This window comes from Aureobasidium namibiae (genome assembly GCF_000721765.1).
Source record: "Aureobasidium namibiae CBS 147.97 unplaced genomic scaffold scaffold_12, whole genome shotgun sequence".
Classification (NCBI taxonomy): domain Eukaryota; kingdom Fungi; phylum Ascomycota; class Dothideomycetes; order Dothideales; family Saccotheciaceae; genus Aureobasidium; species Aureobasidium namibiae.
In genome coordinates, this window is record NW_013581197.1 from 185422 (window position 1) to 211607 (window position 26186).

The following is a 26186-nucleotide window of genomic DNA, read 5'->3' on the forward strand; positions in this document are numbered from 1 at the left end:
TTAGCCATCGTTATATTGGGAATGTTTCCCTCTACGTCTTCTGCCTGTAAGATCATGGGTCATCAGAACACGCACTCAAATTCTTTGTGTTTGTGCTTATCAATGAAACTCCAAAAGGTATATTGTACTAATCAGTCAGTTCCCTTGACTCCATAAAAATCCTTTCTGGCTGTGAGTCTATGGTATCCTTTGATGTTTCCTTGAGGAAAGAGAAGGAAAGTCGAACAAGCACTGGAAGAAAAGCAGCCAGGGAGAATATCACGCACCTTCCCTCTCCAGGCGATGGTCATCAGCAAAGATGCAACCACGAAAAAAACAAAGAGGCTCAAATAAGGAACGCACGCTCGAAAATGTCTTTTTTCTTTTTTCTATTTTGCAAGGATATAAAAACAACAAAACGGATCAAACTCCACTGCACACCACTGTAAGAGATCCAATATGAGCCGCAACGGAGTTTGCATATCTTTGTCATTCCTTTGCGGAAGAGAGAGTAATTCCACGGTGAAGGAAAACTTGCACCGCTTATTAGCTTGCTCGCTGATAGAAAGGATTAGGCAAAGGCTTGGAAAGATCTACAAATGGTGATGTTTGTATGACCTGCGAAAGGGGGGGGGGGGCTAGTTGCGGACCTACTACCGCAAAAAAGATGTGATTGCAAGCCGAGTTAGCTCAACCCAAAACCCCCCCAAGCATTTGCGGACTGAATTGGAGAAGTACAAAGCTGAGAATTCGTCAACATGACAGAGAGCCGCAGACTCTTTTTTCCTTGTATGACAGCAAACGGGGCTGCGGACCTACTGCCATGGGTGTGTGATGGAGGCTACACTAGCTCGGCTACCGTGGCGGGCAAACTAGAGCTAAAAGCTACCGTAATTATGCAATGCACTGGTGATCTCCGTCAAAAAGCACAGTCTAGCGACTGCAGTGTACCGTACCGCGAAAAGTGTGGCGCAAGGGCACACTGCACGAGGGTGAATTCCGTCGGGCTTCATTGTGGTGGCATGGAGTTGGCATGCAAAATACGGTGCTTTGTTTTGCGTGGAAACATCGAGAAATGGAGAGGCTAGTGATTGCCGTAGATGGTTGGTGGCAGGCTAACTTGCTGCTTCAAACATACAAACTGTTTCTTACGTCCCTGACGGTCAATGTGAGCTTTGAGAACATTGCTTATAACCAGTTTTGGTCAGTATTGCCATTGGTTGCATAACCCTTGTAGTGCAGAATGGTGGACCTTCTGCGCCACGCCACGCTAACGGTGAGACGGGAAACGAGTCTGTACTGTAGGTAAGCCACTGCAGAAGACAAATGTATTGCTGATCGCGTCACGAGAGGCAGTCTGACATTTGCTCCGGTATTGCTTTCCGATGGGGGAACCACAGTCTTGGGGCTTGGGAGGCTCGAGACTTGACAAGGTCAAGGAACTACGGAGACTTTGGCCCTTCCCGTATCTTTAATCTGAGCCGCATATGTGCTGGACTTGTCGTGCATGAGTTGGATATGTGCTTTGCAGGGAACAACATGTGGCTGGGCATGAGGTGGCATGGCATGCCAATGTGGATCCGGTGCATGGGGTTGTCTGGGCCCTCCAATCGCCGCGCAGGAGATGGGTCCGCTGGCTGCTTAGACGGCAATGGATTTCCCGCAAGCTTTGCATCTGGAGGATTGTGATTGTCCATGATTGCCATTGGTGCAATATGATGCGATATTGTTTTGCTGTGGCTGATGGGGGTGCAGAGACAGGGGATTGAAATGTGTTGAGGAGCACCTTGGCTTGTGATATGAAGAGCTGCTAGAGGAAGGAGGAATACAACACATGATTTGTGGGTAATTGTATGAGGGGCTGTTCTTGATTGAGAGCAGAAGGCAGATGTGGAGTTTAGGGTTAAGCTTGATTAGAGGCTTCCATTGAGGTGCGACGTCGGTGAACATTGGTGAAGAGGAGATGTATACATTCTTTGCGCTCGCCGAATGGAGCTATTGAGTGGAATGCCAGAAAGTTATAGTCTTCGCGTGCGAGCCGACGTTGGTCTGCTCTCCAAATCCTGATAAGAAATGTTCCGAGCAAGGTGGCTAGTTAGATTCTTCATGGACGGCTGCGGCTCCACTCATTGGCTCCACCATTATACAGTCGCCAGGCTCATACGTTACACATAATGATACAATGCGTAAGCGTGAAAGAACAGGCAATTGGATATTGGGTGTGTGCAAAAGGCCGGCAAAGGCGACGCTGGCCGTATCGAATTGCACGCGATCAGATCCTTTGATCACGGAACCTGATTTGTCCCGTGAAGCAAAACCGGAGATGCATTGCTTGTTACGCGAATGGAAGCACAGTAGCACAGAAGGAGGCACGAGGGGCAGATTGGAAAAACAGCAAAGCGCGTCATCAGCGGACTGCACTCCGCCACCAAACCTCACTCCTAATTACTTTTTTCTCCGCGCTTCAAGTGGCCTAATTGCCATCAACTTGATGTGTATCAACAATGACAATTGCGGGCGAGTCCGGAAAGACGGCATGCATTGCTGCAAGAAACGAGGAAGCGCCTTGGTGGGCTTGGAGTGGGATGCCCTAGCAGCGCAGGACTATCCAGTGAGTCCCCGATTGAGTACAGTGGTGCGCTGTAGGGTAAGATCAAGGAGGACGATGGGCACTGGCCATGAGTGCAGGCACCTGTGTCAATGGATACAGGTACCTGCCAGTGTTTGCACAGTCAAGGAGGCGGAGAGCAAAGGTGAGAGACTGACAGTATCTAATGTATACGTACTTCTTCGGACTCGGGTTGCCTGCCGAAGACTAGGTATGAAAGGAAACACTGATATGCGGCCTTTGGTGTGTGCTCGACAGCGTCTGTCCTGATGGGCGCCTTGGATACGCAAAGTCATATGGCGACACATAACGGAGGCATAGAGACGACCGACAGCCCGCTAGTCGACCTAGGCTGGACAATGTCCGGTGCAATCGATTGGCAACCCCACCTGACCGAGTGCTATCGACGCCACACGTACGCTCCTGGTACATGTTCGAACCAATACCGTGTAACTCTTGAAATGTCGGAGCCCTTCTCCAGACACAAGCATGGTAGAGTGTGATCCATGCATCCCAACGAGTGGAAACGATATCATGTGTACGTTGACCTCTGCCCGAGTCGAATATTTATGCTCAAGCACAGCCAAGGAAGCGAACAGCTGATGCTCCGATGAGCCGGCCAAGCAGCACCTATCGACACATGTCGAATAGATGATGTGCCTCGATGGCATCTTGTTGAGGACGACGTCAGCTCAGTCGAGATGAATGTGTTGGTCAAGCTTGACGTTGGCCGGAAAGGCGCAGAACGAGATTTGACTGACTGTAGGCAAATCGGGGCAGCTCAGTCGTTGACCAGGTCCGAGATGGCGAGGCGTCTCTTTGGTGAGTTGGACGGCTCAGGAACACTCTCGTTACTGCCAACGCTCAGGTCATCGTCTTTATCGTTCGTGGCATTGACTCTGGGCGTAATGTCGCCAACAGCACCGAGATCGGTAGTGCCATGATCCGAAAAATTTGTGTCACGAGTACTTCGACCCCAACTGAGTAGGTCTCCGTCCTTGATGAAAGCAAGCGTAGACGATGCATCTCGAGTTCTGCGCATGTGGTCGAGGATGGAGATGGCTTCTTGACGTGAGCGGTTCATCAGCATGCTAATCAAGTCGTGAGAATCGCGCGACTCGAGTTCGAGATTTTGGTATTTGCGCTTGATGGCGACCATGGGCGTGGCATCCGGATCCGCTGACCAGGTACATTCGGAATTCTTGGACACGCAGACGGTGCAGACTGGACGATGGCCGTCGCACTAGACAGCAAGGTCAGTCCACAGATGCTGAGAAGGAGGCTCGTTCTTGGTAGGCCAACCTGGAACATACCTTTGTCTTTCTGCGGCGACAAGCATTGCAAGCAACAGCTATCTGATGTCGCTTGGCTTTGCTCCTGGTCGGGGAGTCTTCTTTGGCCGATCCCGAACTCCCTCTCAAGCTTGCGGCCTTGCCCCGAAAGCCCTCGTCCATCTCGACAAGCTGTGTGCAAGAGAGCCGGCGACAGAGCTGGGCCCGAGACCTGGACAACAACCAAGGTCGCGTTGAAGCTTGTCAAGAAACCGTCCAGTCGAACGATGGGGATTCGAACCCAACAACAGAAGTGTTTTGATTGCGCGAAGTTCCGGGACTGCGAGCCGCCGAAAGATGGAATTTGCTCGTACCGTCCAAGTTTCCACAAGCTGCGATTTGGGGCACTGAATAGGACAAGGACACGGCAGCCAACTCCTGATATAGTCTCTGAGCAGGAAGACCGGGAAATTAGCAAGAATGAGATAAGAGGAACATCATCATCATGGCATTCTGAAATGTGGTAGCTAATTAGCATGCTACAAACGCGTGAATTGCTGATTCCCGTCGAGGGGGAGGCCGCTCCGCTGAGCCTTTGTTTCGCGCCACAGTCTCAAGCGTTGAACCGCTTTACCGCTTCCAATTTGGCCATGCAAATGGCACCGAATTCATCAGATCTCGGTCTCCCATCCTGAATCGGGACCTGAGCCCGCGGCACGACCAGAACTCCCGTGACAGCTTACATGCAGTGGAGAAAGCTCCGACGCACCTTTCTCCGCCAGCTCCCATCAAGAAATCCCGCACTATAAGCCCATACCCATGAACGCCCTCAAACCCATCCTTGCAGCCGCGCCACCTTCACAGCAGTCACGTTCTGGTCTAGAAATCCACTCCTTCTCCATTCTCCTCGCGCCCTCGCTTCTCAGCAGCTCGCTCGTCCTTCATGACCGCGTTCACATGATCCCTGAACAGCTCAATGTAAGGCTTGAGGCTAGTCTTTTGCCAATCTTGTATCTTGTCATCAGTCCCCTGCCACGAGTCAATCTCGGCTAGCAGCTGCTGTACAGTCGGGACCTTCTCCGGCTCAAACTCTTCAAACCGTCGGATGTCGATCGGAACGCACACTCTGCCTGTGCCTGGATGGATAACGAACGGACTCTTGAGCAAATGGTTGAGCTTCTTTGAGACCTCGGCATCAAGACGTGGGTACGTGTATTCTAGGCGAATGTCTTGTTTGGCGTGTACCAATGTCTCAGGCGTGAGGCTGGAAAGGGATCCGGAGACAGATGCGACGGCGTCAATATCGGCCCATTTTTGAGTACTGCTGCGATGCGGCGTGCTGTCCCATTTTCTTTGCAATGCAGCCGTGAGATTCTTGTCTGGTATGAGCTGCAGCAAGTGTGCTGCCTTGTCGGGAGATGCCCACGGGTCCTGCTCTAGCAGCACATCTGTCTGGAAATAACCATTCAAGATCTTCAAGCTGCGACTAAGCACAGTGTTAGTGGCGGTTTGCGTAGAAACTGCGTAGGTGCGACTTACTCGATGTGTGGGTGCAGAGGTCTCCTCAGGTTCACCTTCTTACCGGTTTTATCACCTCCCTTAAGAAGCTCAAGGTAGCCGGCGATTGACCTACGCTTGTTGTCGTCCATCTCTCTTGCTCGCTTGTCACTGATCCAGGCGTGAGCACCACGTCTACCGGAGTAGACCCACATGATGTGCTTGAAACCAAAGTCGTCCCTCAATGCCTTGTCTATGACCTTGATGGCCATAGTTATAAACTGCCAACACTTCTGGCAGATGCTTGCTCCAGAACAGCAGGTTCTGATCTCATCATAATCGGTCATATCGATATCGAAGACGAGCTCTTTGGCCAGTGGGCGGAAAGCACTTGCATTGCGTAGTGTTTTCCTGTCTCGGGGGTTGGCAGAGTATACAGGACCGATCTCGAAACGAGTGGGTGTGAGCTGGATGCACTGCTTGCGCAACTCTTCAGCCGAGTTGAATGATTGATAACGGATGTATGCATCGTTGGGCAGGACAAAGGCCAGTTCACGGTTGCTGAAATCAGTTGTTGTGGTCGGGGAGTGGTTGAGCCATTGGAACAAATATTTGAAGGGGAATAGTCGCTGGTAGAAAGCACGCAAGACCTCGGCATCTTTGTTGGCGTTGGTAGCAGCCGGCCCCCTGTACAGTGTTAGATCAGAACTGACTGTTGATGGGTCTTGACCTACGGTGCTGGCTGTGAGGAGGCTTGAGTCTTTGTTTGAGCACTTGAGGAGAACTCGTCATCTTCGTCCATATCGTCGTCGTCAAACATATCTTCTAGGGATGCCTTCTCGACTTCGTTGACTGCAGGTGCTGGTGATGATTGAGTCGTCTCATTCTGAGATTCCGCTTGTTCGTCGAAGGCGCCGGAGACAGTGTCTTCCATGACCGTGTCGTCGACAGGCGGCGAAGACGGAGGATTTGGCGATTCAGCGTGCGGCATCTTGTAATCTGGTATACTGTGGTGTATATCTTGAGTAAATGGTGTTGATACAAATCATCTCGATTGTTGATGACACGCTCGACACGCGGAAGACGCGCCACGCGTTTGAGTGGCTTCGGTGCACAACTCGCGCACAACTAGATATGCAAAAAGACATCGATATCGTGCAACCAACACTTTTCCAACACGTCTCACCAAGCTCACTCCCAATAGAAAGAAAGCCCGTGATAGCATAACGCTCTTTCTTCGCTGTACCGAGCTGATGAGTGGCAGGACGTCTTATCTTGTGTTGGCCTTTCAGCAGAGTCTTGAGATTCAGGTAATGCAGCCCCGAAGCTGTCTCCTTGTCGCTGCTTCCTCCCCGAGTACTGTGTTTGCAGGGCGCGCTTTCCTTCCTATTGCATGGTACGTTGGCCTCGTCCCGCGTTTACCAATATCTCACACGTGCTACACCCACTTCCATTTGTGTCTTCCGTCTTCCGTCCTCCACCTCATCAATCAAGATAAGTGTTCCACTCTGTGACTTCTTGCATGGCAAACCTGGATCTTGTGCCCTTCGCAGGCTATATCAGTGATGACTCGGACTTCTACGGTGTGTTGAATCCTCTCCGATCCCACGACCGTGAATGCTCATCATGACATGCAGGTACAGCTAGAGTCCGCAAAAAGCTCCAAGCACGTAGCGACAAGACCAGCACAAACCAACTCATTCAGCAATGGACCAAAGACCAAGCAGCACATCCCGTCGCGCCTCTCGCTATCACGCCATCAGGAACCGTGCCACAGACACTCTACAACAGACTCGAAGGTCTCTCCACAGCTCGACAACTGACTGAGACCGTCGACGAGTTTCTCAAACGTCTTCCCTCAAGCACCACTGTCAATGCATCATGGACTTGGGTCACATGTCCCATACTCAAAGGTAAGGGTAAGACAGCAGAACTCCGTCATAATCCGGAAGTAGAAGAATCTCCAGAAGGAATGATAGACCGTGCCAATGCTTTGCTGAGCCAATTCGTTGCCGAGGAGAGAGTTACCAGCGCCAATCCAAACTCAGCCCAGTCAACTATCACTAGAAAGTTGGGACCTTTGCGAGAGCAGCTGAAAGAAGAGATTCTCGATGTTGCAGTGTCTTGTGGAGTGACGAGTGGCAAGGTAAACACGTTGCTGTGACTTACTGTGTGTTCAATCGCTGACGTAAACTCTAGTGGATGCTCTTTCCGAGTCCGGAAGATGTTAACAAAGTATGGAGACTTGTCGCTGAAGCAGTTATCGATGGCAGGTTGGGCGATACCGCCAAAGTCGCTCCAGCAGATCCGCCAAATCCCTTCGTTGCCGCCCCCAAGAAGCAGTCAAGTCACCTCATCTGTGTGTACACCAGAGACTTTTCCGATCTCGAGGATGTGAAGAGAGTGCTCGAAGAGCTGATTGAACTCGGCCTTGCTCCGCGTAACGCTGCAGACCGTGCAGTTTATTACAAAGCCGATGCATATACCTACCTCGGCCTGGACTCCATGAACGCGTATGGCCTCAAAGCGAGTCTGTATTCCAGCAAAGACATCATGAGTGTCTCGAAGACTGTCAAAGGCAAGGCTACTGTAGGTGTTCCAGCGAAGAGAAAGCAACAGACCTTGACCACTATGCTTGGCGACCACAAGAAGAGGAAGACATGAACCATCAAAGATCGACGCTTGTTGTTATCCGTTTGAGAGTGCTTTGTCTGCTCCAGGGTTTCATACTATACCTATCGCTATGACTACATACCCTTGCAATGCAAATACACTTACGAAACAAGCCAGCTCCTCTTTTTCCTAGCAATGCACCGCAAAAGGCACGTTCGAGCTTGTGCGACGCTCAAAGCGCTGTAGACAGCTAGCGCGCCTGCGCAAATACCATTGCTGAGTCCTTCGAGCGCAATGTTGACTGAGGCTGATTGAAGCTAGGCATACGGCATTACCGTACCGCGCTTTGTACTGGTTAAAATGACCTTTGCTACCTCAGCTGTATAGAATTCTCAGAAAATCCAATATCGGTCCTTCGTACACTACATGACCGCTCCGTCACCGGCTGTAGGCAAGGATTTCGCATGCGGCAGCTGTGGTTGACATACTCCTTTGATCGAGTAATGCAATCGAATAAATATCGAGTAACACATACAGAGCCTAGGCGATCTTGGGATCAGCAACAAAAGCTAAACAGACAGGTCGACAGAAGCTTTTCCGGCCATCTCCGCACCTCAGTCTTACCGTGATGACGACGGTATAACGAGTCACCTGTTGAGATCAAAGTTGTGATCTTAAGCACACTTGCTAGACAGCAGCCAGACACGGCCACCTGGATACATATATCTCGCCTTATCGTCTTCCTAACATAGCATTATCTCTTATCTTCGGTCAGAATGCCAAACTCAAAAACCATTGGCGGTCGGCTCCGATATTCTCCCGGGCTCGACCTTGCTTATCAGCGCGGCCAGCAGCAACGCCCGCGTAACGTTGCAAGCGCCTTTTGACCGCTACCTTGGCTTGTAGTTTTCATCGAGTAATCCTCTCGGTTCATTGACATGTGTTCACCTCGAAAGGCAAGTCAATGGCCGGTTTTGTTGAGCATTTGGCTCCTTGCCTCGCCGAAGGCCGTTTTGCTTGTTGACTTTTCTAGCCTTTTCCCGTGCCATTACTGTAGAGCAGAGGCATGTCATGGCTAAGTCGGGTCGGTGAACGGCTGCCCTTGAAACACATTTATGTACCCCATACAATAAGAGGCGTCCTACCCCAGATCTGTTTTGCATTCTGACATCCCTCTGTCCTTCTAACCCCTCGTCCTTCCCTCAATACAACATTTTCTGCAACTCCTCCTCTGCTCTTCCTCCGTCTCGCCGAGTCACAGAGTTCTCTGAGTACTGAGCACACCACAAGACACCCGCAGAGCAATCGTACAAGGAAGTCTCTTCGAGTCTGGAGCCCAACTCCATACCTAGAAGAAATGGCACCTCACGCCCTCTCCCCTGCCGTTCGCTCCGAGGCCGCCTCGCCATCCTCTACACAAGCACAGTCCGACCTCACCGTCCTCGCATCCTCTCGGGCAGTGATCAAAGGCCGTGAGACAGCAGCAACAATCGCCATATCCACCGCAACAGGCAAGATCCTGTCAATCTGGGAGTCAGTGCTGCCCGCCTCGTCGTTCCCTGCCGGCACTCCCTATGTCGACCACTCTCCACACATCCTGATGCCTGGATTGGTAGACGCACACGTGCACTTGAACGAGCCTGGAAGAACAGAATGGGAGGGTTTTTGGACTGGCACGCGAGCGGCTGCATTTGGTGGTGTCACGACGGTGGTGGACATGCCTCTGAATGCTATTCCTCCCACGACGACTGTGGCAGGCTTCAAGGAGAAGATTGAGGCTGCACAGGGCAAGTGTTGGGTAGATGTTGGCTTCTATGGCGGCATTGTGCCTGGTAATGTTGAGGAGCTCAAGCCTTTGGTCAAGATGGGAGTGAGAGGCTTCAAGGGGTTCCTCATTGACAGCGGAGTATGTGTAGCATATGGAATGCTCCGACCACAACACAAAAACTGACATTTCATCCCTAGGTCGACGAGTTCCCAGCCGTCTCGTCCGAGGACATTGCCAAAGTCTTCGGCGAACTTGCAGACGAACCCACAACAGTCATGTTCCACGCCGAAATGATCCCACCAGTCACCCAATCCGTGGGCGACGACGTCCAAGCCTCCGAACCACCCATGGCCCCTTCCGGCCCCCTGGACGTATACCAAACCTTCCTGGACTCACGCCCCTCGACCTTCGAAACGTACGCCATCCTCGAGATTCTGAGTCTTGCGCATTTGGCCCCGCAACTGCCGTTGCACATCGTGCATTTGAGTGCTGTGGAAGCTATCCCCATGTTGAGAGAGGCAAGAGCAAAGGGCGTCAACATTACAGCGGAAACGTGTTTTCATTACCTGTCCTTGGCGGCAGAGGCGATCAAGAACGGAGATACGAGACACAAATGCTGTCCACCCATCCGCAGTCAAAGCAATCAAGATGGCTTGTGGAGCGAAATGTGCAGACCAGACGACAGTGTAATCAAGACCGTCGTTTCGGACCACTCACCCTGCACACCCAACCTGAAGCTCTTACCCGCCAACGTGCCCGGCGCCATCGAAACCACCAGCAAACAAGGAGAGGGCGATTTCTTCTCGGCCTGGGGCGGCATCAGCAGCGTCGGGCTCGGTCTCAGCGTCCTCTGGACAGAGGCTTCCACCCGCAACTTCACCATCGAAGATGTGGTGCGTTGGTGCTGCATCAACACTGCCGCTCAAGTGGGCCTCTCGCACCTCAAGGGAGATATTGCAGTCGGTCTGGATGCAGATATTGCGGTGTTTGATGACGAAGCAGAATTCATCGTTCAGCCCAACACTATGCTGTTCAGGAACAAGTGCAGTCCGTATCAGGATAAGACGCTGAGAGGTGTGGTCAAGGAGACTTGGTTGCGTGGCCGCAAGATTCATACTCGTGAGCAAGGGTTTGTTGAGAAGAGTGGTCCTGCTGGGCAATTGCTTCTCGAGCCTAGAGTAAAGGTGTAGGGTCAGGAAGGATGTTCGAGCAATTTGTATCGGTGTGGACCATGGAATCAAGTCTGATAGCATAGAAAGTGGATGTTTGTTTTTGGGTGCCTAGAGCAGAATCATACAATGCTTTTCAAAGACAGTCATGTTGTGTTTCAAATTTCCATTGCTCAACATACCCGACTGCTGCTCGAGTCTTTCCTGTCTTGATCTTTTGAGTACGGTACTTACTCGACCTTTGTATCAGGCGGTTCCTTCCTGGTTCCAAATTCTCGATCAGATCTTCCGTCTCGATCCCGGTCATCGTATGTAGGCCGAGCTAGTTCTGGAGACGGCTTACAAAGACATACTGTATCATTCGCTTTCTGGTGCAGGATTTGTGAATAGTCGATCACACTGTCAAGTGAGGCAGCATAGTAGTCACGAAGTGTCGTGTTCAGATACAGTAGCAAGAATTCTTCTTTGGTCTGAGCCAATCGATAATAACGAACAGTACACGAGCAAACCCATTGCTTGTACGACTACACGATAATCACCCGATAACGCCGTTTCATGCAATCGTCCCTGCGTGTAGACCCCTCGACCCGGAACGCCATTCCCATCCCAGCAGAGTATATCTCACGCTCTTCGCTTGCTATAAACACAGAATTGAAACATTGGTACAAATTGACAGCTCAGAATCTCAGGGTAGCCTTGTCCAGATGTCTCAGTGCCTGAACATCACGTGCAGCATCATAACCCATCTTGTGCATGGGAATGTCTTGAGGACGACCACCGATCGGGCTGCGGCTGGCAGGACGGCCGGAGTTGAGAGATGATGGGTTGCTTGTCTCGTGGATCAGAGAGCTGATACTGGGGATAGTAGTACCACCAGTCACTGGAGGAAGAGTAGCCGGAGGCAGTTTAGCAGACTCTGTGGGAGCAGCACCTGCAGCAGCATCTCCCAGGGATCTAGGACTGGGAAGAGAAGGAGGAGGGGCCTTCCTTGAGTCGTTGGCAAGAGCGGGATCGATCGAGGGGTGGCCGTGGCTAGAAGGACGCGGCGAGTGGTCTAGCAGAGACGGGCGAGGAGGAGGCAGCGGGGGAGGAATGTGGTTGTGGATGGGAGTGAGCTGCGGGTGCTGATGGTGGCCTGGCGGGGCAGGCAACGAGTTGTTTGATAGCGGAGCAGGTGCGCGGTCGAAAGCAGTGAGCGGAGGAGGGTAGTGTTGCGGAGCATGTTGAGGAGGATATTGGCCAGGGTGGAGGTGGTGCATGGGCGAGTGGTGGTAGCCGTATGGTGAGTAGTGCGGCGGGGGAGTGTGCATGGGGCTTGGAGGAGCCCAGCCGGGGGGACCATAAGACATGGGACCATGAGTGTATTGCGGTCTCGGAGGGTAGTGGGGAGCGCCAATGCCAGGAGACTGGTGAGGAGCATTTGTAAAGGCCGGACTGGTCATAGGACCTCTTGTGACGGCGGGGATGGCGTTCTGCTCGTGAACTGTCGACTCGGGATACATGCCCTTCTCGGGTCGGATGTGACGCAGCTGAGGATCGCTGGAAGGCTGTTGCAGGTTTTGCGAGACGGCGGTAGAGCGGGCGAAGTAGCTAATGAGATGTAGGTGCTGGCCGTTGGAGGTAGTGATGCTAAACGATTGCTTGATCAGACCATCGGGCTTGTAGCGGTAACCGTCGGGGCCATCGTCTGAGCCGTCGTGGTCTTTAGCAGCAGGCGCTTTGGGAGCGGCGCCGAAGGTGCTGCCACCACGCTTGCCCTCCATCTCGCGGTATGTTAGGAAGCTGCCTGACACGCGACTGGCGCTCCATGATTTTCCGTCTGTCCAGCGTCTCATACCAGCCTCACGCTCGTCCCAAACGAAGACCGAGCCAGACTTGATCGAGAGCCTTTCCTTTTCAGAGAGTCGGCGCTGTACTCTAGGCAACAGACCGATCCTGCATGCCTCGAAGAGAAGAATGGCATCTCCTGGCGTTCGTACGTGCCCGTAATATGTTTCCATGGTCGACAAAGAGCGCTGCCTGTCGAGGCCGAGACAAAGATTAGTTGTGAGGAGAAGTTGTTGGCAGTGGCTGACGAGTGTGGGGCAGTGTGAAATTATCCGAGCACAAGTTGCAGGCAGACACGTGTGCAAATGTTAGTTGGTAGCGATGGAAAGAGGTCGGGAGAGATTGGAGGGAGAGGAAGAAGCAACAGCAGGCAGGAAGAGCAAGAACAAAATGGATTGGCGAGCAGCTGCGAACACGAAGGAATGCCCTGCGCATGCGCTTACTGGCCCAAGGACTAGCTTCGCTTTGGTGAACCAAGACACCAAGAATTGCTAAGGCCACATGCTAAACCCTCTTTCCTACCCCAGTTTCGGCCTGGCCTGAGCCTCGACATCCGCGAGCGAGAACTCTCCGTCCGCTCCATCCTTCTTTCGCTGCTTGCCATCCGCAGCACACGACTGTATCTTCTGCTCAAGAACCACCCCTCCCGCTCTTCCATCACAGCCATGGCAAGTCCGTCTCTTCAGACCCCGTCCAAAGACTGCATGCTCGGGCTCGCCGGCTACAGTAGCCTGCCCTGCGTGGGTAACGTTCGGACTAGCAATGTACTTAAAATTAACGTTAAAATGGTGGATCGACTCGTGTCGACATGTTTAAGCGAAATCCACAAGGGGCGCACCCAGTCGTTCCTTCCCAAAGATTCGCTATTCCTCTAATCGTCATCGGCTCGCTGTATCACAGAGGCCGAGTTGATCGCTGCCTCTTGAACCGCCATCTAAACCCGCAGTCTCGCTTGCTACTCTCTGGTTCCCCGATGCCACCTACTGCAGCCATCCACCTCGTTCTAGGTAGGCCAAGCATTCTTGACCTCGCGCTTGGCGGCCTGTCTCGATCATAGCGCGCCCTGGCGCCGATCCCGACGAGACAGCTAAGGAAGAGGCCAAGGATGGCTGTGCAAGAGCGACAAGAAAGTGCACAAGACAGGCCAAGCACCGTCTCCACTCAAACGACACGACCATATCTCAATTTGGCTCAAGCACTCGACAACTGAATGTCGCCATGCATACCCGTCATGCCATGCCCAGATTTAAGAGTTTGGAGGCGTCCTTTGTGGCACCGCACTAGGGGTTCGCCTTTTCCTGCGTCCGATCGTCGTCAAATCAAACGTCGCCCCCGTCCTCCCGGTTCACAAGTAGACAAGACTGTTCTCTCGTTCAAAATCGCAAGGTAAGGACGTCGCCTTGGCCACGTAAGCCCCCCTTCACCAGCTTTCTCCACGGTCATTCACACACAATCGATTTGCTGAAGAGCCTCTGATCTTATGATCGATTGACAGCCAAAAGAAACCCTAAACAGCCATGTCATATTGTCACTTCCCGACAAAGTCCCCGCCCCCAAGCCTGCACAAGATCCACTAGATCTCGGCATCCTTATCTTGTGCATACACATTGCACACTTTAGTGGTTGGCTTTCCTGCTTCTTCCGAATGCATCCTTCGCTCAGGCGCCATCACCGGAGTGAGTTACAAAGGCTGACGAGACCTCGCAAAATCTCTTGTCTTCAGCTACAGTTGACGGTCCACCGTCCGGGCTGGATTCGCGTCATGTGTCGTATGAAGTCGATTTTGGGTTTGTGGCCTGCTCTACGGTTATCAAGGATAGAGTCGAAATTAAGGAATCCGTCCACGAGGACGGGACAAAGCTTGGCTCTGCGCATGGGAAGGTCGAGCTAGTCTTGAACCCTAAGCGCCACCAAACACCCAGCCAGCCCACATGATAGCTAAGCAAACGGGCAAGTCTTACCACGCACCCCTGCCTTTGCACCGAAAGTGATGATATACAGCGATATGCTTTGAACGGGTCTCAGAGTTTGGCTTGCCCATTCCCACGGTATCGATTCAGCGGAGGGCTGAGAAGTATTGACTGCTTCAACCGTTTGTTCCGATATGACGACATGCGAGCAGTTGCGATGTTCGCATATACCACCGCCATGATCAGAGGGCAGAGCTGTATGTCGGGAGAGCCTGGCCGCGTCGTGTAGCTTTCTCCCGTCACCGTATGCTTCTTGTCGTGTGATGGGAACACGAAGCAACAAAATAACGGCCTGCCAGCAAACGCCGTCTACTCTTCAGGGGTATGAGCTTTTCGACGCTGCTGCCTATCAGATGGATCCAACTTCAATGTCCATGGGCCACACTTTCAAAATACAAGGCCGTGCAGTACACCTGTCTACACGCGAACTTGATGGACGAGAGCCTCGCAGAGTACCGGTACGTATTTCTCCGTGTGACACAGTACAACACCACTCGTATCTTTTTGGGGCCCCTCCTGAACTCCCTAGCCGAGAACGTTCTTTTCAAGCATAAATCCCCGATCGCACAGGCGCACGGCAGGGATAACCCAAGCCCAGACGTTTAGGGCTTTGGGTAGTGGAAAAAAAAGTACCGTCATCGAGGGTACCCCTTTGGGACAGTCGCTCGAGGGCCTTTTCATTTCGTCGTACGAGCTGAAGATACTCGTTTGGTGTTGCATGCGTCGTACGCGAAGGCCTTTTTCTTCTTCGGCGATCGTGGAGTAGGTGGTTGAACGTTACGCTGCATTTTGCGCGGGTTTTCGGAGAACAATAATGCTGCAGCCTGGAGGGTCAATTGCTCGGGATGTGGAGGCGATACTGTACGAGCTCCGTGTTTGCCGGAGGGTTATACTTGATTGAGCAATTGTCTGCATGTCAGCTCTACCTATTGACATGACGACCACCACATCTCCAGGCGTCAGATCTTCTCTCACCGCATACGTATAGATGTCAAGGCTAGTCTACAAATATCAGGGATCGTTGAGTATAAATGGACAAAGGAAGAGTTCAGCAGTACAGTGATACCTGCCGGGTGCAATATAGCAGATTTCGGATATAGGTGTTGATCATTAAACAGAAAGGCCGCGTCATGTGTGATCTCCCTCTAGTTCTCCCTGACCTTCTCTTATGCCCTTCCCGACGAAGCAGCCTTGTTCTTTGCCTGCTCTTCCTTGTTCCAAAGCCTGGATTTGTATGCCGGGAAAGAACTCTGGTTCCACGTGTTAACCAGCACGCTGTGTTCAAAGTCAGCAATTCTGTCTTCCTAAACCACCTCTGATCACTGGCAGCAGCATCCGGTAGACATGCCACACAAGACCTTGAGGAGGAGGCCGCAGCAGAAGAAAGGGCAAAAAGGAATCACACACCTCTGCGTCCTATCCGCATATTCCTCGTCGCTCATCTGCTTTACACCGACTTTCATGCCATCCTTTGTGAAACTGACGTTTTTCTTTTCCATGGTTTGTTTGCCCTTGTTGGCCAGATCGTTGGTCCAGAGGTACATCTGTTTGCGTGCAGAAGCCATGTGTTAGTCATTTGCCGTTTGTGTGGTGATGGCAGGGTTTGGCTGGCGGACCTGGTATCCCACGAATGCGAAACCGCTGACGGCGACGAGGAGGATGATTAGAGGGATCAGATTTGAGAGGGCACCCATGATTGCGGTTGTGCGTCGTGTGTGTGTTGGATGTCGCGTGGGTGGCTCTCGTGAGGTGTGTGTATAGGCGGCCAGCGGAGGGCGATGATAACGGCGTAGGCACAGTCGCAGTCGCAGTCGAGGTCGTTGCCGCGAGAAGTGTAGAGAGTGAAGAAGAACTTAGAGCCTAGCAGTTGCGCGTCGCAATAATTCTTCTTCGTATTCTTAGATTGAAACAATCCACCAGGGTTGTGTCGTGCGTAATGTTCGTACTCAGAACGACGCGATTCGTGCAAGTGGAAGAGCTCAGACGCAGCAAACACCAGGGACGTGCACGCGGGCAGATCATTGGAGATGCATAAATGTACAGTTAATTATTCTTGTAATCTCGACTCTTCACGCTATGACATCGATATGATAGAAAAGGCTGTTCGAAGCGTTCAGCTATATTTGCTATACTATAAAGACCCATCACGATGGCTCGATCAAACACGAGCTGTACGAGATAACGATCGAACAACAGTCTGACCCTTGTCACGACGGTTACCAAGGCTGCGTGGGCGTCCTGAGCGTGAGCTGAAAGTACTTCAGCTTGGGAGTCAGCCATGGTCGGGTGCTTGCTCCTCTTCTGTCTTTTACGTATAAGCTCTACTTGGTCTGAAGCCACGATGCTCTCTATTGACTGTTTGGCGCAATAGTTCTCGACGGTGAGTGTGCGTCAGCTCTTGTGCTGTAGCGAGAGCTCTGATGGGCTGAACCAACGTGGACGTTGCTGGTTTGCGGTGGTTCCTTCGTATTGACCAAATGGTAGGTCATGCTCCTCCTGTTGTCGGCAATGAGTGTACACCTGACTTATGTCCCGGAAAGTCGTCCTACTGCTGTACCGTGCTCGGGGTCTGCAGAGCAGCCTTCATAACCTTTCGAGTGAGGCTTAGGAAAGGAACGAGGATGAGAGAGTGTCCCTCGAATTGCACCCTCGAAGCAGTACACATACAGCTCTTTGTATAAACTACTCCAACATAATTTCGTGGGTTGTCAAACCCGAAAGGCCAGGCCCTGTTCACACTCCAGGAACGAACTGTTCCTTTCTGTCCAAGGGGATGATAAGAGCTTGCTCCAACCCACAATCTTTCGCTATCTTGGCCAGACGACCATAGATGTACAGCCACTGATCTTTTGAAATACGAGGGCAGCTCGCGGCCGCATGAAGAGGCCAAATGAGCGAGTAACCACCAATCAGATCAGCGATCGTATCGATCTGATCTGGTGTGCGCGCTCTCTGTTTTCCTATGCCCAGAAAGAATGGCACACTCGAGCAGATTTCGTCGACGGTGCGTTGTTCAATCCACAGTGTGTGTATGTAGCGATCGTCCATAGGATAGTCGTGTGGTCGAAGCCATTCTAATCCGTTGAGAATCACCGCAGCAGAAAGCATGTGGCATGAGTGTAACTTGTTCAGAACGCTGGCTTTGTGCGCGTCGACAAAGGCGTGCACGGGACCTACCCATGCTTCCGCGTCAAGGGGGTTCGCTGGCTTCTCTGGTATGTAGGCGGTCGTGTATGGCAGCCACTCATCAGACAGTGAAGCAGCCCAATTCTGCATCCTGGCTTCCAGATGGCATGCTCGTTCTATCAACACCTCCATGGCCGCCATGCTTTCCGCGTTGCGTTGTCGCTCGAAGACGCGTCGTGACTTTTCCATCAATGACGGGAGTTCGATGGTGCAGTGAGTGAGATAGGCAAGTGGGTCGTCTTCGGTGGTATCACATAGCCAGTTCATTCCTGCTTCGAGCTGTTTGGTCGGCTTGCCTTGTCTTATGCAGTTGATGAGCATGTGCGTTCTTGCTGCGCGAAAAAGTGCCAGGCTTTGCTCGCTCTCGAGTTGTTGCATCCCCCTACCTTGGACGATCGCACTTGCACCATCGACGTGATTTGACCACGCCTCGATGGAGTTGTCTGTAGCTTTTATTGACTGCAGAAATCGATCAGTAAGTGGTGGGTCAGCGACCGTGCGCTAGCTATACTTACCTCGTACGTACACAACAACAAAGTCGCTTGTAAAGTCTCGTCCGATGTTGCTTGTATCGGATCCTGGAGAGCGCCAGCAGCGATACGCATAGCCTTTCCATAAGTATCGGCTGCACGGAACTGTAAGTGCTTCTGATCGGGTAGTTGTGATATAGCACAGAGAGCTGCCGCATGAGTCGCAGTACGTAACAACGATCCCTTAGAGGAAGTGCCGTACATAGGAGCCAGGAATGGAAGAAATCCACGGACGGTGTCTTGACTTTTGTACAAACGAGCAAAGTTTCTGAAGTATACATCGACGACTTCTTCCTCGATCGAGAAAGTGGGTTGCTGACAGATGGTTGTTGAGGCTGCTAAGTTGCCTTGCAAAGGCCTCTGAATGAGCGCCATGTTGTCATACGTGCAAGATTTTGACTGAGGGTTCTTTGAGGCGACCGTCACGTCCATCAGCGCATTGGACGTAACAGCCTTCGGGTGTGTTATCACGGTATCTTTGCTGCTTTAGGGAACTGTGTTAGTCCTGAATCGTACATACTTGCGAATAGTACTCACAGTGTCGAATCAGGAGACCTGGATGCTCGCGGCTTTCGTGTTTTTGTAATCTTGTTGGTCACCTTTTCGGTTTGGTTCCGAAAGATATAGTCTGATTCATCCTTGTAACCCAGGCAAACTCGCGAGCTCTTCTCACATTGCGTGCATGTCGGTCGACCTTCATCGCACTTTAGACTGTTAGTGGCTTGTCGACAGAAATCATGCACTTACCTACTTTTATCTTTCGCTTTTTGCACGTGGCGCAACCTCGACTCGGCTTTCTTGTAGAAGTTAGCTAATTCGCTTTTGTCTTTGTGTTGTTTTTTGTTTGTCTGCCTTACCCCCCGTACACCATGCTTATTGGTCGAAGCTGGTGATGGCAATATACACAAATAGACAGGAGACGTATGAAGAATCGCACCTTGGGTCCCGTAAGACTATACAACAGTTGCTGTCTGGATGAACAGGAGAACAGGATACGGCAGTTGAGGATTTTTCCAAGGATGTTACTTCATCGATGTCTTCGTGGAAAGTCTTACTGAAGCCTCGCAAGCCTTCCTCTTTTGGGCGAGCTTGACTTCGGAGAGCGTCGGAAGTCGGTCACCGCACTCGCCGGCCTAACTTTAGCGAGTGTGCCGACTCCCCGAGATCTTATCTCTCTGGTTCTCGAAGCATTCATCGTCAAACATCTCTTTATCAGATGTACAAGAGCGTCTTCCCTGGTCGTTGGTCCGGTGCTCAACTGGGAGACCGAATAGGGGCCATTCCGATGTTAACGTCTTGACACGAGCCATAATCCGAGCCATGATTCAAGCTATGACACGTTGGTGAAGACGCAACCACTTCGCCAACGCGTACACGATATCCTTCGCTGGTTCTGCTTTGGATCAACCCCTCTTTCCCAGCTTGCTTGCTTGCAGCAAGCTGTCACTCTACGAATATGATTTTGCCGCATCAGGAAGGAGATCTCCTTTTCAGACTGACCGGATATACCACGGGCGCTGCCGAACTGGACGAGAGAGAAAGAGGAAGGCTTGAAGGGACTAAGAGAAGATAGGACACTCTCCAAACACGACTTGCGAAGGATTGTCGAGCTCTATGATGCTTTCATCGGTCACCACGGCATAATTGCTGCCAGACTATCTTTGATGAGTAGACCTATTCACCGGTTATGGCACCCTCTTGTGGGCACCTTGTATACCGACAAAGACTCGACCTGAAAATGTCAACTGGTTGCTGGAACTCTACGAAGATATGTCTTTTCGGCCTTATATCTACTCTTCAGATCGGTCTGCGGAGCCTGGTTGCATAGTTCCTCGATCAACAAGGGGCAGGGAAACTGCAACGTATCTGTCTTATCTGATCGACAACTACGACGCGTTACCGGAATACTCCGTATTCGTCCATGCCAAACACGAGCAATGGCATAATGATGTGGGCAGTAGAACAGCAGATGTGCTCAAGTCTCTTCGCTTCCAACATATCAACGCTACCGGTTTTGTCAATCTTCGCTGTTCGCTGTTTCCTGGAGGTCCGGTTAGCGTGAACAGGACTACGAAAGGATGCTGAGGTGGGCTGACCATACTCACGAGGGGGACTTTGGAGTGGGCTGGGTATTTGAGAAACTGTGGGACATCATATTCGGAATGGATGCCACAAAGTGAGTTTGCACCGACGGCTTCTCTGACCTGTTGCTAACATGTATTCTTCAAGCTGTCCTAACTATGAACAATGTCGTTGCGATCTCTATGGCTGGTGCGGTCCATTGTCGACTTCTGGGAAAACGTTAAAGCCTAGCTTTACCTGAGATTCTTGGCCCATGCTACACCTTTCGTGTGGCCTGCTCTTTTTTCTCGAACAATCATGACCAGGGCCAACAGCGAGGATCGAAGAGACGTATATCTTGTTGTCTCGAATGCTGTGACTATACGGCCCAACGGTCGATCGCCTCGTCTGGTTGGTGCTTACAGTTCGATGTAAATATTGCACTCACCATGGAGACAAATCCTTGAGAGGCGAAAATTAGTACGGTTTGTGTACAAAGTCGAATCGTTTTCGTCAGCAGATACCTCAGTGCATCCCAGTATTGCTGTCCGTATATCCACCTTTGTATACTTCTTGTGCGATGTCGTCTAGATATGGTAGTGAAGAAGGAAAGTGCACCCGAGTTTCGTGGAGAACTCGGAAAGCACGTCCCCGGGCCGAGCGCAATCAACCTTGATCTTATCACTCGACCATGCGAGCTACATCATTTTCCAAACTCATGTTACCTTTGATATTTTGAATCAAATCGTCTTTTGAACGACATTACAATACGCCATGGCTATCACCGAAGGATGGAAGGACAAAATGGCTTGGCCACGTCTGGTCGCATTCATGGTTATCGTGTTTGTCCTTATGACAACCGTGAGCTCTTTGATGAGAAGGAAAGAGATTTTTGATCTTCCAGCGAACGGTCATCCTGGCAATGAGAAGCCGCAAGAAGATGGAGTGGTCAGTACATGGTGTCCAGTGTCGTCACTTCCGGCTCCACCACTAGACAATTTGACTTCCTCGGCCAACTTTGGAAACAGCAAAGACTTGGTGAAACAGCAGGTTGCACGGCTCAGTGCTGCGGTCAATGTGCCGACGATATCTTATGACGATAACGATGATGTGGACAAAGACCCGAGATGGCATGCCTTTGTGACTTTGCACGAGGTTTTGAAAACTCAATTTCCACAAGTGTATGTACACTTCACAAATACTCAAGAATATACGCTGAACTTCGAAATAGGCATGAGAAGATGAATCTCGAGCTAGTGAATAATTATGGTCTGCTTTATACAATAACCGGAAGCTCTCAAGATCTGAAGCCACTTCTCATCATGGCTCATCAAGATGTCGTACCGATACCAGATCCGACAAAATGGAGCCACCCTCCATTCGAAGCATACTTTGATGGACAGTGGCTATGGGGAAGAGGTGCTGTTGACTGCAAAAACACTCTCATTGGTATTTACAGTGCTATGGAACGTCTTCTGGAGCAGGACTTCAAGAACAAACGAACCATCGTCCTGTCATTCGGATTCGATGAAGAGACTGGCGGCTCTAGAGGTGCCAAACACCTGGCCGCTCATCTGACAGAAAAGTACGGTGAGGACAGTATGGAAATGATTGTCGATGAAGGAGGTGGTATGCGCAAAGTCGACGACGTAATGTACGCTCTACCAGCGATCGCCGAGAAGGGCTTTCTCGACATTGTCTTGACCTTGAACACACCCGGAGGTCACAGTTCAGCACCACCAAAGCACACAAACATTGGCATAATGTCGAGGCTCATCGCAGCTGTCGAGGATCACCCTTTTACTCCCCACATCGATGAGCACAACCCATTCTGGAACCACCTAAAATGCGAAGTCGAAAACTCTCCCAAGACAACAGAACCCTGGCTGCGAGAAGCCCTTGAGAATAAGGAAGACTTTGCAGAAAAGCTCATCTCATCACGCGGCGATTCAGTCGTCCGCTGGTTCGTGCAAACCTCACAAGCGGTAGACATCATCAACGGTGGCATTAAAGACAATCAACTGCCAGAGATGAGCCAATCTATCATCAACTACCGCGTCTTACCCAGCGACACAATCGACGGCGTCGTAAAAGCCGTAGCCGATCTCCTCACCCCCCTTGCAAACAACCTGAGCATCGCAGTCCAAGCACCCGGCTACACTCAACTCGACCGTGGCTCCGGCATCCTCAACGTATCCACTCTGAACCCCCTGCCTCCATCTCCCATCTCACCCACCGGGCCCTCCATAGCCATCTGGAATCTGTTCGCCGGCACCATCCGCCAAGTCTTTGAAAACACATCTGAGAGGCTCTCGAGTAAGAAAGTCGTTCCCGTGGGCACGATCTCGGTGGGTAACACAGATACAGCGCACTACTTGAAACTGACGAGGAACGTGTATCGTTTTTCGCCGGTGTCGGAGGAGACGGCGAAGGGAGCGCATACGGTTGATGAGAGGATTGATGTTCAGGCCCATTTGGGTGGGATCAAGTTTTACTACGAGTTGATCAGGAATATGGATGGGTATACCGGGGACTAGTCATGAAGTGCAGTAATCTCACGAGATATGTTGGATTATGTAAATAGGATATGTATGCGCCTTTCTCTAATTGCAGTCGACGGTGTTCCGTGTGGGAGGAAAGGACAACTGTGATTCTCGTTGACCATAGTTACAATGAACACATCGAGAAGCATCAAGATAAAAATTTCAATATACGATCACTATGTAATGCAGGCTCCAAGATATGATACTCAACCTTTGCCGTAGCCCTAGAAATCAGAAACTCCACTCATTGCTATGTGTGTGTACCAAAGAAAAGTATTCAACAACAACTCCCCAAAAGAAAACTCCTCATGGTTCGTAGAGACTATAATCATCTTCGTTCTCCTGCCCTCCTTGATCAAAAGACTCGTCTTCATCTGCGATCCACTCACTAGCAGAACAGCTAGATTGGCTCAACTGTGACATGCCACTAACATCACCATCTTCATCGAGGCCCGCCCACTCGTCATCAGCAGCCCCAGACCCCACAGATTCAATCTCCGTATCACCTCCATCAGCCATGGCCAAATCAACAACATTGGCAACATTGTGGCTATGCGGTGTAGCATAAGCGGTAGGTGTACTGAGTCTTTTTCTGCTGGAGCCCGCTCGACAATGACTCCGTGTCTCCCATGCATTCTCCAACATGGGTGTGGGAGGTTCGTGCGACCATCGCGGCGTCAGTTCTTCAAGGCCGCCTCTGTATCTACTCGGCGACCCGGAAGTGCGACGCCGTTTTTGGTAGGCGATGGGTGTGCATGAGGGACTGGTGCGGCGTTTGGTCTGAGAAGCACGTTTTGTAATGATAGGGAAGGATTCAGAGAAACGTGGGGTGATGGTGTCGGCAGAGGAGTCTGAGGTGTATGATTTGCCCGATAGGCTTTCAAGGTCTGGATCTTCGAAAGTGACGCCCGAACTGCGGCGTTTACCTAGGGAAGTGCTGCTGTGTTGAGATATTTGCGATATAAAAGAGGAGAAGATGGGTGCGTCGTCGAGGGCGGCCATGTGTGCCCAGAAGGGCTCGGAAGGTACTTCGCTGCCGAATAACATGCCGGATCTGGCCATGGCGTTCTCGTAGCGTGGTAGATCGCGGATCTGCTGCCATGTCCAACCGGTTTTTCCTGGCTGGATGTAGCCGTCGGCAGTTGTCATGTAGAGGCGTTTGCGGCCACCTTTGCCATTCATGAAGACGCCTGAATCTAGGAATGAGATGTCCCATGTGGCGGGTGTGATCAACTCGTGTGGTTCCATGTAGCGGAGCCAGGAAGATTTTTTGATTTTCCGTAGCGGCACGAATGGCTCTTTTAGTGCTTCGTATGGTTGCTGTTGGTTGTTCTTACGATGGTATGGCTGCGATTCGACAAAGTCTGCAAAGGCATCTTTGATTGACTCCCAGACGCCACGTGCGCCAGTATCAACGATGCTGACATTGCGAACAAGCCCTCGGCTTTGAAGACGTTTGAACAGGTTGCTGGTTAGACCTGGTGCTTTTGGCCAGAGCCATGGATTAATAGTGTTCGCCCATTCTTCAATCGTATCCGCGGTCCAAGCAGGTCCTTTATTCCCAGTGTGGGCAAGCAAACTACCAGAAGATGATCCTGCTTGATCGCATTGCGCGACAGGTGTGCTCGGGCATGCATTTGGGTCAGAGTCGGTGGATTCATGCCAGACTCCTTTCAGAGTGCGGCCGAAAGGGAGAAGGACAACCTCGATCTCCCATGGGTTGGCGTACGAAGGTTGTGCACCCTCCAGATCCGCTAGGCGATCCTCAACATCAAACACACGAGAGAGAAGTGCCTTGCTGCCAGCATATGTCTTGAGATCCTGGAAAGATGTCGTTGCTTGCGAGTCGGTTCCCTCAAGTGCCAGTTGTGACTTCTCAAGACGAGCATCGATGTCTTTCCTCCAGTACTCCATTTCCAGCAAGCGGCCATCGAAGAGCTCAAACTTCTCTTGCACTTCATCGAGAGGGACGTGTGAGAATGAGTAGGTCTCCAGTGTTTCTAGTCGCCGTACACAGCTCTGAAGGATGTTTTGAACATCTGGCGTTACGGCTTTGGTTGGAGTGCTTGGTGCTTCTTGTGGTTTGTTGTCGACGAATTTCGTGATCTCTAGACATGGTTTGGCGTCTGAAGGCTCATGAGTTTCGAGGTCAGCATTTTCAGGCTTTGAAGGCTGGTCGTGTGCAGAAGACGTGTCTTTTTGATTTTCGTGAGCATCTGGAGGCCCGTCCATCCGTAGAGAATCGGGTACATAATCGGCTAAGGGTGTTCCTTGAACAGTAGGACTAGCCATCAAGCCATCCATATTCGGGAATAGTGACGCATATCGCCGTTCGTTGGACGTTGAGCTCTTTACCGGCGATGGTTCAGTCGATGTGTGCTGTGGTTCTGGTTGCGGTTCATAAGATAAGACGCTAGCAGGCGCAGTAGAGGGGATCCAGTTTGGATCTTGCTGCCATCGCGCAAAGTTGTTCAAGCGTCCCCAGATGTCGTTGGACAATGGTGCAACTCTTGAACGCTCTATCCGATCATGTCTGCTATTGTCTTGTGTGGGAACAGTGGGTGGCTGGATGAGAGGACCAATGTGTAGACTGGTATTGCGGCCGCCATGATGATTCGATGGTACAGAGGGAGCGCTGCTGTGTCGCATCAGGTTGGCAGGTGGGGTAGCGTCGGTTGTAGCATCGTGGAAACAAGCGTGGTGGCCACATGCGCAGAGCATGGAGGGTGCATTCTGACTATCTACGGGCTTGTCGAGCCAGAATCTACGACAACCACATGTTGGAGCTTTGGGGCCGCTACTGAGTGGACGAAAATTGCAGGATCCACTGGGTAGAGACGCGTAGGATGTGGTCGTGTTTGCTGTGTTTACAGCGTTGTACCACGGTGAAGCCTCCATATGCCTTCAGAGAAGCATGATCCGGGAAGAGGTATAGACAGTTTTTGGGATAGTTGAATCTGCTGTGTTGGGCGACTGATACGATGTGCTCATTGACGTGGAAAGAGGGGCATGGCGAGGAGAAGAGTGCAATCAGTGTCTAGAGCAACAAAAGTCGATGAGGGATCGGATGCGCATCCCACGCGCCCGGATCCATCGACTCCACTTGGACGCGGCCCGCAACGATGAGAGCCTGAAACGCTATTCTCCCTGCTCCCCTCCCACAA

General features: G+C 51.4%; 9 protein-coding genes across 9 annotated transcripts; 3 read left to right on the top strand and 6 right to left on the bottom strand.

The window, feature by feature from the left end:
* Positions 1-3569: 3569 nt before the first annotated feature.
* On the bottom strand, positions 3570-3960 carry M436DRAFT_22950 (uncharacterized protein; the record flags this gene model as incomplete). Its single annotated transcript, XM_013570312.1, has 2 exons — positions 3570-3830; positions 3901-3960. Coding segments are annotated over 2 exons (321 nt in total), but the record flags the coding sequence as incomplete, so codon positions are not given.
* Positions 3961-4737: 777 nt separating this feature from the next.
* On the bottom strand, positions 4738-6289 carry M436DRAFT_50816 (prim-pol domain-containing protein; the record flags this gene model as incomplete). The annotated part of the gene is made up of 3 exons (XM_013570458.1): positions 4738-5344; positions 5398-6042; positions 6090-6289. 3 exons carry the CDS (start codon positions 6287-6289, stop codon positions 4738-4740), a joined length of 1452 nt encoding a protein of 483 aa, XP_013425912.1.
* A 588-nt stretch (positions 6290-6877) lies between these two features.
* M436DRAFT_50164 (DUF1917-domain-containing protein) lies at positions 6878-8019 on the top strand (the record flags this gene model as incomplete). The annotated part of the gene is made up of 3 exons (XM_013570341.1): positions 6878-6938; positions 6993-7501; positions 7555-8019. The coding sequence occupies 3 exons, from the start codon at positions 6878-6880 to the stop codon at positions 8017-8019; spliced, it is 1035 nt and encodes a 344-aa protein (XP_013425795.1).
* Positions 8020-9325: 1306 nt separating this feature from the next.
* On the top strand, positions 9326-10926 carry M436DRAFT_83237 (allantoinase, mitochondrial precursor; the record flags this gene model as incomplete). Its single annotated transcript, XM_013570535.1, has 2 exons — positions 9326-9874; positions 9934-10926. The coding sequence occupies 2 exons, from the start codon at positions 9326-9328 to the stop codon at positions 10924-10926; spliced, it is 1542 nt and encodes a 513-aa protein (XP_013425989.1).
* Positions 10927-12185: 1259 nt separating this feature from the next.
* Positions 12186-12905, bottom strand: M436DRAFT_9844 (uncharacterized protein; the record flags this gene model as incomplete). The annotated part of the gene is made up of 1 exon (XM_013570287.1): positions 12186-12905. A coding segment is annotated over one exon (720 nt), but the record flags the coding sequence as incomplete, so codon positions are not given.
* Positions 12906-15868: 2963 nt separating this feature from the next.
* M436DRAFT_83239 (uncharacterized protein) lies at positions 15869-16396 on the bottom strand (the record flags this gene model as incomplete). Its single annotated transcript, XM_013570536.1, has 3 exons — positions 15869-15977; positions 16110-16246; positions 16319-16396. The coding sequence occupies 3 exons, from the start codon at positions 16394-16396 to the stop codon at positions 15869-15871; spliced, it is 324 nt and encodes a 107-aa protein (XP_013425990.1).
* A 1039-nt stretch (positions 16397-17435) lies between these two features.
* Positions 17436-19289, bottom strand: M436DRAFT_74053 (uncharacterized protein; the record flags this gene model as incomplete). The annotated part of the gene is made up of 5 exons (XM_013570537.1): positions 17436-18347; positions 18404-18902; positions 18956-19122; positions 19170-19215; positions 19276-19289. 5 exons carry the CDS (start codon positions 19287-19289, stop codon positions 17436-17438), a joined length of 1638 nt encoding a protein of 545 aa, XP_013425991.1.
* Positions 19290-21352: 2063 nt separating this feature from the next.
* On the top strand, positions 21353-23016 carry M436DRAFT_74054 (vacuolar carboxypeptidase Cps1; the record flags this gene model as incomplete). The annotated part of the gene is made up of 2 exons (XM_013570538.1): positions 21353-21660; positions 21711-23016. 2 exons carry the CDS (start codon positions 21353-21355, stop codon positions 23014-23016), a joined length of 1614 nt encoding a protein of 537 aa, XP_013425992.1.
* A 312-nt stretch (positions 23017-23328) lies between these two features.
* Positions 23329-25920, bottom strand: M436DRAFT_74055 (uncharacterized protein; the record flags this gene model as incomplete). The annotated part of the gene is made up of 1 exon (XM_013570539.1): positions 23329-25920. The coding sequence occupies one exon, from the start codon at positions 25918-25920 to the stop codon at positions 23329-23331; it is 2592 nt and encodes an 863-aa protein (XP_013425993.1).
* Between the last annotated feature and the right edge of the window lie 266 nt (positions 25921-26186).